This window comes from Eulemur rufifrons, chromosome 10 (genome assembly GCF_041146395.1).
Source record: "Eulemur rufifrons isolate Redbay chromosome 10, OSU_ERuf_1, whole genome shotgun sequence".
NCBI lineage: Eukaryota > Metazoa > Chordata > Mammalia > Primates > Lemuridae > Eulemur > Eulemur rufifrons.
The window spans coordinates 5,430,795-5,444,730 of NC_090992.1; the positions used below are offsets into that span (position 1 = coordinate 5,430,795).

The 13,936-nt window shown below is 41.1% G+C and overlaps 1 protein-coding gene across 1 annotated transcript in view; it reads left to right on the forward strand.

The window, feature by feature from the left end:
- KDM3B (lysine demethylase 3B) overlaps nt 1-13,936 on the forward strand; it is a 61,182-nt gene that overhangs the window by 27,680 nt on the left and 19,566 nt on the right. Inside the window, exons 8-11 of the mRNA XM_069483699.1 lie at nt 1,406-2,654; nt 3,484-3,685; nt 7,118-7,332; nt 8,166-8,318. Of these exons, the coding sequence (XP_069339800.1) occupies nt 1,406-2,654; nt 3,484-3,685; nt 7,118-7,332; nt 8,166-8,318 (1,819 nt within the window). The remainder of the gene's footprint in view (nt 1-1,405; nt 2,655-3,483; nt 3,686-7,117; nt 7,333-8,165; nt 8,319-13,936) is intronic.

Consider the following 13,936-nt stretch of genomic DNA (forward strand, 5'->3'; position numbering starts at 1 on the left):
CTCAGTAGCAGGTGTCAATTGGAGGCAAGCTGTAGGTGGCCTGCCTTGTTCTGATGCCTCTGTGCTGCCCTCGAGGAAAACCTGAATGTTGAAAGAATGGCCCTTTTGTTTATCTGGAATAATTTTTTTTTTTTAATTATGATAAAATACAGGTAACATAAAATTTATCATTTTAACCATTTTAAAATGTACAAATCTGTAGCATTTAGTACATTCACACCATGACCACTATTTAGTTCCAGAAATTTCATCATCCTAATAGGAAACCCTATGTCCGTTAAACAGTCATGGAATAATGTTTATTTCTTATGTTTTTATTTATTTATTTTTTGACAATAGAAGTGAACAGCACCAATATTTCTCATGTTTTAAAGTGAATGTTGAGGGATATCATCCTCTGTTATTAGAAAATTAACTTTTTTAGTATGTGATTTGCAAGTCAAATGTTAGGATCTGGATTTTATTAAATTAACAAATATTAAGTGAGGACTCATAATGTCTCTGTATATGCATATGGGTGCGAATATATAGGAAAATCCCCCCATCCTTCTTTATACTCGCAGTCATTCACATGCAGAAATTAACATTTTCAAGGTAAAAGAAGGAAAGGAAAGTGTTTTATCATTTCAGTCTTCAGTTTGTTATGCTGAGTTTTTGTTTGGTGGATATTCTCCAGTATATACTTTACTCCTCTTTGGAGCCTTGTTAGATCCTAATTATAATAAAAGGTCTCAGTAAATAGTTTGCTCTCTTTAATTTAGCATCTTTAGGTCTTATGTATGTTCAGCTTTTAGGTTGACTTGCCATAAATATTAATAGATGGCTAAATTCCAAAAGGGTCCTTCTCATAGAGTTTCAGATTAATAAAGAGAATACTTTTCTTTAATGTACAATGGTCTTGTCAGGGAGGGAAGTCACTTTTTGTAAGACGGGCAGTTTGCAATGGCTTAAGTAAATCAAAACTTTAACAATAGCTACTAAGGTCATTGAAATATATTACTATTATAGGAGTCACTGGGTATATTTCAAAGTAAAAACTGATGTCTATTCAGGAACCCTTTTCCCCCATTCTAGTGAAGTCTCTGTCCACTTCACATAGATACTAAGAAGCTTACACAGCCTCCTAATACTATGACACCTAACTGGATAAGCACCAAGGGAGTGGCAGGATGAATGACATTCTGCTATCTCTGGCTCACCTTGCTAAAGATGCCCTTGATGTGGTCTGCGGCAGGTTTCTTCCCCACTGCTGGTGAAATCCAGTTACAAGAGCAGATCCATGGAATTAGAGAAAAGTTGACTGACCCACAGTAAATATTGATCTAGTGATAGGTAGGTCCAAGAAAGAGATCTTTAGATTGTCATGAGAAGCCTGCATCACTAACTTAGGCTGTCTTCCTTTCAGAATTCAAGAAATTCTGTTCTGGCCTCTTCTGGATTTGGAGCACCTCTCCCAAGTTCATTGCAACCTTTGACTTTTGGAAGTGGAAGGAGCCAGTCCAATGGGGTTCTAGCCACAGAGAACAAACCTTTGGGCTTCTCTTTTGGCTGTAGCTCTGCACCAGAGTCTCAGAAAGACTCTGATCTCTCCAAAAACTTGTTTTTTCAATGCATGTCCCAAACTTTACCCACCAGTAACTACTTCACTACCGTTTCAGAGAGTTTGGCTGATGATTCCTCTAGTCGGGACTCATTCAAACAAAGCCTTGAGAGCCTGAGCTCAGGCCTGTGTAAAGGCAGATCTACTCTTGGAACAGACACTAAGCCAGGCTCTAAGGCTGGCAGCTCTGTGGACCGGAAAGTGCCTGCAGAGTCTATGCCCACTCTCACTCCAGCCTTCCCACGGAGCCTCCTCAATACCCGCACCCCAGAAAGTCATGAAAATCTATTTTTACAGCCCCCCAAACTATCCCGAGAAGAGCCTTCTAACCCTTTCCTGGCATTTGTGGAGAAAGTTGAACATAGCCCTTTCAGCAGCTTTGCATCTCAGGCATCAGGTAGCTCTTCCTCTGCTACCACTGTCACCTCGAAGGCAGCACCTAGCTGGCCCGAGTCTCACTCCTCTGCAGATTCAGCATCTTTAGCAAAGAAGAAAACTCTCTTCATTACAACTGACCCCTCCAAGCTGGTGTCTGGTGTTCTGGGCTCAGCTCTTACCACTGGGTGCCCAAGCCTCTCTGCCATGGGGAATGGCCGCTCCAGCTCACCCACCAGCAGCCTCACTCAGCCCATTGAGATGCCTACTCTCTCCTCCAGCCCCACAGAGGAGAGGCCAACTGTGGGGCCTGGGCAACAGGACAATCCCCTCCTCAAAACCTTTAGTAACGTCTTTGGCAGGCACTCAGGCAGCTTTCTGTCCTCCCCGGCAGAATTTTCACAGGAGAACAAAGCTCCTTTTGAAGCTGTGAAAAGGTTCTCACTGGATGAGCGAAGCTTGGCTTGCAGACAGGACTCGGACTCCAGCACCAACAGTGACCTGTCAGATATGAGCGACTCTGAGGAGCAGCTGCAGGCTAAGACTGGCCTGAAGGGGATTCCGGAGCACCTGATGGGGAAGCTGGGCCCCAATGGGGAGCGCAGTGCTGAGCTGTTGCTGGGCAAAGGCAAAGGGAAGCAGGCCCCCAAGGGCCGACCTCGGACCGCCCCCCTGAAAGGTGATCCTGCTAGGGCTATACGTGGGCTTTGCTCTGGCAATAGGCTCGAATGCCTGCTGTGCTCTTGTGCAGCATAGACCCTAACTTTGATGGAAAGTTCTATAATCTCATAGAATTACGAAGCCAAAAGGACCTGACAGAAGCCCCTCATCAAACCTAGTTCAGGGCAGAACTGCATCTAAACCAGCACTGTAAGAGGGGTATCTGTCCCATATAATGATAATCCCACAAAGGAGGACTCTTGATCATCCTTGGCAGTCTGTTATCCCTTTCTACTTCACTTTGGCCCATCCTCTTTAATTTACTTGAGGGGAATTACTGGTCTCCATTCCTACACAGCAGCCCTTTGTAGACTTGATGGAGCAAAGAGAATTTCCCCTCTGCTTCCATTAACTTGTGTGGTGTGAGGTTACGGTCCAGAAGTGTGTAAGAGAAAGTCTGGTGGTAAAAGTAGCTGTTTTCATTAGGAAGTGGTATCACCTGTGGGAGCTCACGTGGTCCTGATTAACAGAATAGCCATATCCTGACGAACTAGAGGCAAGTGATGGCTACGTTCTGCTGCCTTGGGTTTTTCAAAGCCATACTCAGAATTATTTTGCTATATTAGGGCACTTGCCACAAGTTCTCCATGGTTCTTAGCTCCCTAATGAAGGCTCTTTGCTCCCTGCTTTCCCATTCTGTGAAGGGTGGACATAATGGGCACATTGCCCAAGCAGTGTAAGGCGGACTAGCCCAGTTCAGGACAAATGCCCGCCCCCAAGAGGATCATGTTATTGGGCCCTAATTATACCTCTCATGACAGCCTTTTCTCCTCCCTCCTTTGCCACAGTTGGCCAATCAGTGCTGAAAGATGTCAGCAAAGTGAAGAAGCTGAAGCAGTCTGGAGAGCCCTTCCTGCAGGATGGGTCGTGCATCAATGTGGCACCTCACCTGCACAAGTGTCGTGAGTGCCGCCTGGAGCGGTATCGGAAGTTTAAGGAACAGGAGCAAGATGATTCAACTGTAGCCTGCCGCTTCTTTCATTTTCGGAGGTACCCAAACTCTCTTCCTCCTTTCCCAGTTTTCCTTAGTGACACATAATTTCCACTCTTTCTCTGAATCTGTAAACATGCCTATCTCTCGCCTTGCTTTCCTCACCTCCTTTCAATCCGAGTCTGTGCCAAGGCTCTGGAATAGTAGTCACTTAGTTATTTGCATTGTAAAATGACACTTGGCTTTGTCTTTGGCGAATTGAAGTTGAGCAGTCTTAGCTGCACCGCTCTATCCCGAGTTATTCCTTACTAAGGTTGGTTCTATTTGAAACCAGTGGGATAAGCAAAAGGACTCCATTTTATATTATGGATCTTCCTGACCACTTACTCCTCTTCAGTGCTAAAATACCTTGAGTCATGTTAGAGAAAAGGAGAAGTCAGATTAAGAGACAGTGTGAAGCAGCTTTGAAATAGAGGTAACAGATAAGTCCTGGGCATAGCCCTTACTTTTACCAAACAACAGCCATGTAGTCACTTTTCCTGTACTTGATGAACTTAGGAGTTTCTTCTCAATGATCTTTCAAGAATCTTTAATTTTTAAAATAAATCCACATGGTTTATCAGTTTGGTGTGGATTCACTTATTCAGCAATTGTTTATCAGGCACTTAATGTGTGCCAGCTGTTGTTTGGGGGCATTGAGGATTCAGCAATGAACCAAAACATCAAATCCAGCCCTCAGAAGGTTTGGGGATGCAAACAGTAAATAACAACCACCAAAAAAAAAAAAAAAAAAAACTTAAATAAATGGTATTTTAGCTGATAATAAATATGAAAAAAATAAAGGAAAGAGGATTAAAGTGTCAGGAGGCTAGAGAGGCTACAGTTTTAAATAGGATGATCTGAGAAAATGAGATTAAGGAACAACCTGCAGTAGGTGAAGGAGTAATCTACACAGTTATCTGGGAGACAGGTATTCGAGACAGATGCAACAGTCCTGAAGCTGGAATATTCTACATGTGTTCTTAGAACTAGGATGGCTAAAGTGGAGTAAGTAAGGGGAGGGGAGTTGAAGTGAAAGAATTTATGATGTGTCCAGATTTTAAAGGGCTATTCCAAGGGCCTTGGCTTTTACTCTGAATAAGAAATCATTGGAGATCTTGAGCTGATGAGTGACATTGAGATGTTTTAAAAGACCAGCTTACTACTTTCCTTGAGAATAGGTTATATCTCAGAGGCAAGGGCAGAAACCCAGATGTTAGGAGGCTGTTGGAATTACCCAGGTGGGACATGATGGGTGCTTAGACCAGGGAGATAGCAATGGAGATGATGAGAAGTGGTTGAAGGTAGAGCACATATAATTTGCTGATGGGTTAGATACGAACTATGAAAGAAAGGAACGAGTTAGGGATGATTCTACATATTTTGGCCTAAAAATTAAAAGAATGGGATTGCCATTTGCTGATAAGAGATTTTTCAGGGATAAGCAGGTTTGGGGAGGAAAATAGGGAGTTTTGATTTGAGCATGTTAAATTTGAGATGCCTGTTATATTTCTAAATGGAAATTTTGAGAGGACAGCTGGAAATACAGCTTTAGCATTAAGGGAAGAAGTCCAACCTGGAGATACAAATTTGGATGTCACTAGGTATTTAAAACTGTGAGTCAAATTGACATCACCTTAGAAGTCAGAGTATAGATGAAGAAAGCAGTTCAAGGACTGAGTTCGGGCATGCTCCAGCTTTTAGAGGTGGGAAAGATAAGAAGGAACTAGTAAAGAGACTGAGAAAGAATAGCCAGTGAGATAGGAGGGAAACTGGGCAGTGAGGTATCCTGGAAGACAACTAAAGAAAGTATTTCCAGGAAGGAATAATGAACTGTATCAAACGTTGCTGATAGGTCATGTGAGATAAGGACTAGAAATGACCTTTAGCAAGGTGGAATCACCTTGTCAAAATAGTTTTGGTAGATCAGTAGGGGGATGTCTGATTGTAGTGGATTAAGGGAAAATAGAAGGGAAAAGAACTAGTGATAATGAGAGTGGACAACTCTTTCAAGGAACTTAGGTCTAATAAGCAGATTAGTGAAGGGGGGTATGGGATTGAGAGGACTTTTGTGATAGAAATTGGAGCAAGTTTAAATGCTGACAAGAATGATACAATAGAGATGAAATTAGCTGATGTCGAAAAGAGAAGAGAATTAGTGGAGGAATGTCTTTGGGTTGGGGAAAGGGATAGAATGTAGCTGGAAGGCAGGGCGTGGTGGCTCACGGCTATAATCCTAACATTCTGGGAGGCCAAGGTTGGAGGATTGCTTGAGATCAGGAGTTGGAGACCAGCCTGAACAAGAGCAAGACCCCGTCTCTACAAAAAAATAGAAAAATTAGCCAGGTCCCATGGTGTGTGCCTGTAGTCCTAGCTACTCGGGAGGCTGAGGCAGGAGGATCACTTGAGCCCAGGAGTTTGAGGTTGCAGTGAACTATGATCATGCTACTACACTCTACCCAGGGAGACAGAGCAAGACCCTATTTCCAAAACAAAAAATGTAGCTGGAAAGATTGGCTTTGCTGAGTCCTAGTTCAGAGTAGGAGGAGATCAAACGGAGCACAGTGGCTCAGCTGCAGGAAAGTGTGGTAGTGGGAGCTTATAGAAGTTCTCTTCTGGCTCCTGTTTCCTCAGTGGAATAGAAAGCAGAGTTCTCGTGAGAAGTAATACTGGCAGTTTGAAAAGAAAGAAGGTATGAAACAGGCATCAAGGAGAGGAAGTGTATCAGGAAACTATTGTGACTGTCAGGCAACCTTAAGGGCTCAGCTCAGGTAGGTGAACATGAATCTGAAGTGTTAAAATGAGGATGACTCTGTATTTTTCTCGGTCACGTTCAGTGGCACAGGCGCAGGTGTAGAACAGGTGGATGGAAAAACTGACAGCAACTCTGAAGACAGCTTTTTAAAGAATCTAGACCTACTAAGTGTTATATTAACAAGCCTTCCTATTAGCCGAAATTGCATACTGTGTTGGTTAAGTGTGGTGAAAGTTCTTAGCCTGATTCCTGCTAAGTCTTTTTTTTTTTTTTTTTTTTGAGACAAATTCTCGCTCTGTTGCCCGGGCTAGAGTGCCGTGGCGTCAGCCTAGCTCACAGCAACCTCAAACTGCTGGGCTTAAGCGATCCTCCTGCCCCAGCCTCTAGAGGAGCTGGGACTACAGGCATGTGCCACCATGCCCAGCTAATTTTTTCTATATATATTTTTAGCTGTCCAGATCATTTCTTTCTATTTTTAGTAGAGACGGGGTCTCGCTCTTGCTCAGGCTGGTCTCGAACTCCTGACCTCGAGTGATCCTCCCACCTCGGACTCCCAGAGTGCTAGGATTACAGGCGTGAACCACCACGTCCGGCCTCCTGCTAAGTCTTATTTGATTTCTTTTTAGGTTCTAGGATTTTAGGTATGTGTTAGTTTGCATTGCTACTGCTATTTACCATGTATTTGATCCTGTCTTAGGTTGATCTTCACTCGAAAGGGGGTACTCCGTGTGGAGGGATTTCTAAGCCCCCAGCAAAGTGACCCTGATGCCATGAACCTGTGGATTCCCTCTTCCTCCCTAGCAGAAGGGATAGACCTAGAGACCTCAAAGTACATCCTGGCCAATGTTGGGGACCAGTTTTGCCAGCTTGTAATGTCTGAGAAGGAGGCCATGATGATGGTGGAGCCACACCGTAAGGCACCCTCTTGCTTATCCTCCAGGCCCTCCTAGTTGGAAACATTTTCTTTTGCTTAAAGGGAGGATTGGGGGGAGTGGCAGGTGGCATTTTCTGTGGATGAGTCAAAACTGATAAGACTTCTTTGTAGCAACCTGTAGTTGAGGTCTTAACTGTATCCAACAGACCTCATTCTTTCAGTCTTTGACAATTAACAAACCAAAAATTCCTTCCCTGCTTGTCTTTCATTTTTGTAGCACAGCTGCCATAGCATGGATTTGAATCCCTGTTTGAGTCTGATTCACCCTGAATATTTCCAGTTTGCTTTGAATCAGTTCATATTAAAGAGTTATACTCTATGGTTTGTGACTAGATCAAGTGCTACTAGATGCCATGTTTCATACCTAGAACCCAGATTATTCAGACATTTACAATATTTCCATGTCTGTGAGTTACTATACCCTATTTCTAGACTCAGGAAAATTATACTGTGAAATTATGCTCTTAAATTCAAGAGTAGAATCCTCTTACTTCAAGCTCCCCCCAACTGGAAATTTTATAGTTACTTAAGTGACAATATATGGCATTAATTCTTTATTGAAACTAGGTTATATCCTGGTGTTACCATAAGCCCTTGAAATACCATATTATAATTAAGTTGTATAGTTCATAAATACTAGAAATTCCTTGTATTTTGTTTCTCTTACAATTATAGAAACACAGCTTGATGAATCTTTGAGTTGAGTTGCTGGACAAAATGGCTTGAGTGCAGGGATCAGTGGATCTGGGGTCTTTTACTATTTATTGGTCAGGATGGTCAGTGCCAACAGTCCTCCTCTTCTTTCCACCAGAGAAAGTGGCATGGAAGCGAGCTGTGCGTGGTGTACGGGAGATGTGTGATGTATGTGAAACCACCCTCTTCAACATCCACTGGGTTTGTCGCAAATGTGGATTTGGGGTCTGCCTTGACTGTTACCGGCTCAGGAAAAGCCGTCCACGCAGTGGTAAGCAAATATTTCCCATGCAGTTCTAAAGGTAGCCTGTAGGTGCGTGTCCGTGAAGTTACGGAACTTGAAAATTGAGGCAAGAATGAGCTTGTGCCCGTCTTTAGCTGCCTGGCTTCATTCGTCTTTGTTGTATTGTAAGACCTTAAAGTTGCCAATACTCAACCTAATTGAGAAGGCTAAAACAAGCCAAGAAGATGTATTCTTAATCTTCCTTTGTTTTGTTTTTTAATAGCATCTTTATTGAGATATAATTCACATGCCATAAACTCACCCTTTAAAGTGTACAGTTCAAGGCCGGGCGTGGTGGTTCACGCCTGTAATCCTAGCACTCTGGGAGGCCGAGGTGGGCGGATCAATCGAGGTCAGGAGTTTGAGACCAGCCTGAGCAAGAGCGGGACCCCATCTCTACTAAAAATAGAAAGAAATTAGCTGGACAACTAAAAATATATAGAAAAAATTAGCTGGGCATGGTGGCACACGCCTGTAGTCCCAGCTACTCAGGAGGCTGAGGCAGGAGGATTGCTTGAGCCCAGGAGTTTGAGGTTGCTGTGAGCTAGGCTGACACCACGGCACTCTAGCCAGGGTGACAGAGCAGGAGTCTGCCTCAAAAAAAAAAAAATAGTGCCACTGTGAACATTTGTATACAGGTTTTTATGTGGACATACGTTTGCAGTTCTCTTGGGTATATACCTGGGAGTGGGATTGTTGGGTCATATGATAGTTCTTCGTTTAACCTTTTGGAACTGCCAAACTGTATTGTATTGTATTTTATTTTATTTTATTTTTTTGAGATAGAGTCTCACTGTGTCACTGGGCTAGAGTTCCATGGTGTCAGCCTCCCGAGTAGCTAGAACTATAGGCGTGCACCACCACACCTGGCTGATTTTTACTATTTTTAGTAGAAACGGGGACTCATTCTTGTTCAGCCTTGTCTGGAACTCCTGAGCTCAAGTGATCCTCCCGCCTCAACCTCCCAGAGTGCTAGGATTATAGGCATGAGCCACCATGCCCGGCCAAACTGTATTTTGAAGTTAATTGTAGCATTTTACAGTCCCAGCAGCAATGTATGAGGGAATTTTCCACATTCTTGCCAAAACTTGTTATTGTATTTTTGTTATAGCCATCATATTGGATGTGAAGTAGTATCTCATTGTATGGTTTTGATTTGCATTTCCCTGATGACTAATGATGTTGAGTATCATTTCATTTGCTTATTGGTCATTTGTTTTCTGTTGAGAAATGTCTATTAAATTTCTTGCTTCCTTTGGTTCTTGCTTTATCTTATTACATGCCAGGAATCCTCCTTGCCCCTTGACCTCCTCATTCTTTTCCTCTTCAGAGATACAGTGTAACCATTATAATAGTGGATTGGAGTTTAAGCTACTCAGATACCTACTTCCACGTTTTATTATACCAACTGTGATACCTTGGGCTACTTACTTCATCCTTCAGAGCCTCATTTTCCATGTCTATAAAACAGTGATATCAGTGGCCAGGCGTGGTGGCTCACACCTGTAATCCTGGTACTTTGGGAGGCCAAGGAAAGAGAATCGCCTGAGCCTAGGAGTTTGAAGTTGCAGTGAGCTATGATGAGGCCACTGCACTATAGCCTGGGTGACAGAGTGAAACCCTGTCTACAAAAAAAAAAAAAAAAATGATGTCAGTACTTGTTGCTTCGTGATGTTATGGTTATTAAATGAGATGTTATATGTTAAGTGATTATAATAGGACCTGACACTCACTAGGTACTCCATGAATGTCAGATGTTAGAGTCTTCTACTCCTGCCCATGAAAGATTGACTACTACAGGAATTGCCCTCAGCCATCAACAATGAGAAAACTGGATAAAGTATATGAAACCACAGTTTTAGATATTGGACAACAGGCAACATGGCACTATGATCCCTGAGAGAAGGGGAAAAACAAGGTGATCCCTATAATGCCCCTGGCGTACTGCCTCGGGGCAGTTTCTAGGCAATAGCACAAAGAAAGGGAACTAAAGTAGAAATTGGCAACCCCACTAAGTAGAGGCGGAGATCAAAGTCTGAGAAAGTGAGGCAAAGTGCTAAAGAGGTAGAAACTACACAGAGAGAATATCAGAGATTTGCAGAGAGATCTCCTCAATTTTTTTTCTATATAATGATCTGCACATGTATAAAATGAAACTCCTCAAGGTCCAAGAAAGAACCATGAGAAAGCAATTGACTGAATAATTCACAGAACTCACAATTTGTATTCCTACCTGCCAACATGAAGAGACAATAGAGTCCAGAAGGGTCAAACTGTTCTGGAACTGCCAAAGCAAAGTGTAAAGCAAACCTCAAAAGAATCAAACTGATCTGCAAGTTACCAGTGCACCACACTAAAACCAAATACTCCTTAAAGGATTACAACAAAGGCCAGCACTCAGAAACAAAAGTCACAAAGTGCTGCATTCAGTCAATAATTATCAAGTATGGGCCAAGCACAGTGACTCATGCCTGTAATCCCAACACTTCGGGAGGCTAAGGCAGGAGGATCATTAAGGCTAAGAGTTAAAGACCAGCCTGGCCAAGATAGCAAGACCCTGTCTCTAAAAAAAATTTTTTTTAATTATCCAGGTATGGTGGTGTGTGCCTGTAGTCCTAGCTACTCTGGAGGCTGAGGTGGGAGGATCACTTGAGACCAGGAATTCAAGGTTACAGGAATATGATCGGGCCACTGCATTCCAGCCTGGGCAACAGAGCGAGACCCTATCTCTTAAAAAAAAAAAAAAATTATCAGGTATGCAAAAAAGCAGGAGAATATTACCAATAAGCTGGGGGTGGGAATCAATCAATAGAAACAAACCCCAAAATGACAATAATAATGGAATCAGTAGAAAAGAACCTTAAAGTAGCTATTATAAATCTTATAAATATGCTTGAGGACATAAAGGAAAATATGAACATGAGAAAAATAGAAGATTTTATAAAAGGCCCAAATGAAACTTCTGGAAATGAAAAGTATCTCAAATATTTATTAATATACTGCATGGGATTAACAGCAGATTAGACACCGCAGAAGAGAAAGAAAAAAAAAACAGTGAATTTGGGGGCATGGCAATAAAAGTGATCTAAAACAAAGCATAGAAAAAGAAAGACATAATTTATAAACTGAAGAGTGCCTTATAGAGCTGCAGGAAATTTCAGGTAGTCTATCAAACATATCATTGAAGTTTTAGAGAAAGGGTGAGAGGGTAGAGACAGAAAAAATATTTAAACAAATCCAAAAATTTTCCAAATTTGACAAAAACTATATAACCACAAAACTACCCCCAAACAGAAAAAACATTAAGAAAACCACACCAAAGCACATTTTGTGCAGAGTAACAAAGATAAGAATGACAGCCAACTAGTCAGAAACCTTACATGCCAGAAGACAACAGCAATGACCTCTTAAAGTGCTAATAACAAATCTGTTAAACTAAAATTTATACCCAGTGAAAACATCTTTCAAAAATAAGAGTAAAATAGTTTTCCAGATTAAGAAAATCTGATAGAATTCATAGCCAGCAGATCTACACTATAATAAAATTAAAGGCAGAAGAAAAATATATGATATGGAAATTTTAATTTACACAAAAGAATGAAGAACATCCTACATGGTAAATATATGAATAAATATAAAAAATATTTTCTCATTTTTAATCTTTTTAAGAGAATTGTTTAAAGCAAAAATAGTAATAGTACATTGTGAGATTTATAATATGTATAAAATTAAAATGTACAGTAACAGTAGCAAACAAAGGAAAGGAGGAAGAAATGGAAGTATAGTTTTGGAAGGGTCTTACAGTGTATGTAAAGTGGTATGATATGTGAAAATAGGCTGTGATAAGTTAAAGATTAATACTGCAAATCCTATCACAACCACTAAAAAATAGAGATACAGCTAATAAGCCAAAAATGGAGACAAAATCAAATCATGAAAAATATTCAAGTAATTCAAAAGAAAGAAGGAGAAATGAAAGGAAAAAGAAATGGGAAAAATAGAAAACAACTCTAATGCTATCTGTAAGAAACCTTCTTTCCTTCCTTCCTTTCTCCCTCCCTTACTTCCTCTTTCCCTTCTTCCCTTGGGGTCTTGCTATTATATGTTGCCCAGGCTGGACTCAAACTCCTGGGCTCAAGTAATCCTCCTGCTTCAGCCTCCTGAGTAGCTGAGACTACAGACACATGCCACCATGCCTGTCTTAAGAAACCTATGGGTGGGGTTTTTTTCCTTTCTTTTTTTTTTTTTGTGAGACAAGGTCTCGCTCTGTTGCCCAGACTAGAGTTCAGTGGTGTCGTCATAGGTCACTGCAAACTCAAATTCCTGAGCTCATAGGATCCTCCTGCCTTAGCCTCCTGAGTAGCTGGGACTACAGGCACACACCACCACACCTGGCTAACTTTCTATTTTTTTTGTAGCAGTTGTGTCTCACTATGTTGCTCAGGCTGGTCTCCAACTCCTGGCCTCAAGTGATCCTCCCACCTCCGTCTCCCAAAGTGCTAGCATTAGAGGTATGATACACTACACCTGGCCAAGAAACCTACTTTAAATATGAAGACACAGATCAGTTAAAAGTAAAAAGATGTAAAATGATATACCATGGCTAACACTATTCCAAAGAAGGCTGGAGGAACTATATTAGCGTCAGATAAGGCAGATTTCGGAGGAAAGAATGTTAATAGATAGAAGGTAGAGTGTTAGACTATTTCATAATAATGGAAGCATTTCCTCAATAGTGTATAACAACCCTAAATATTTGTGCACATATTAACAGAGCTTTAAAGCATATGAACCAAAACTATTAAGATTGAAAGGACAAAAAGAAACATCCACAACTATAATTGGAAGTTTTAACACTTTAGCTCAATAAAAGAATAAGTAGACAGAAAAACAGTAAAGACATAGAAGACTTAACACCATCTATCAACTTGACCTAATTGACATTTATAGAACATTCCATCCAACAGCAGAATATACATTTTTGTGTATGCACATGGAACGTTTACATCTAGACTATATTCTGAGTCATAAAATAAATCTCAGTAAATTTAAGGTGATTGAAATCATATAGAGTATGTTCTCTGACCACAAAAGAATTAAATTAGAAATCACTAACAGAAAGATATCTGGAAAATTCCAGATACTTGGAAATTAAACAGCACACTTCGAAATATCCCATAGATCAAAGAAGAAATCACAAGATAAAAAGTTTTGAAATGAATGAAAACAAAAACACAATGTAACATTTGTAGTATACAGCTAAAGCAGTGCTTAGAGGGTAATTTATAGCACTAAACACTTATATTAGGAAAGAAGAAATGTCTCAAAACAGCTAAGCTTCTGCCTAAAGAAACCAGAAAATAATGAGAATGTGTAGTTTACCAATATTAAGAATGACAAAGCTGGGCATGGTGGCATGCATCTGTAGTACCAGCCACCACTAGAGAAGGTGAGGTAAGAGGATTTCTTGAGCCAGGAGTTCTAGTCCAGTCTGGGCAACATAGTGAGACCCCATCTCTTTTAAGAAAACAAACAAAAAAATTATGAGAGGACCCCACCACAGATCATTCAGATGTTGAAAGGATAAGTAAAATTATAAACACTAT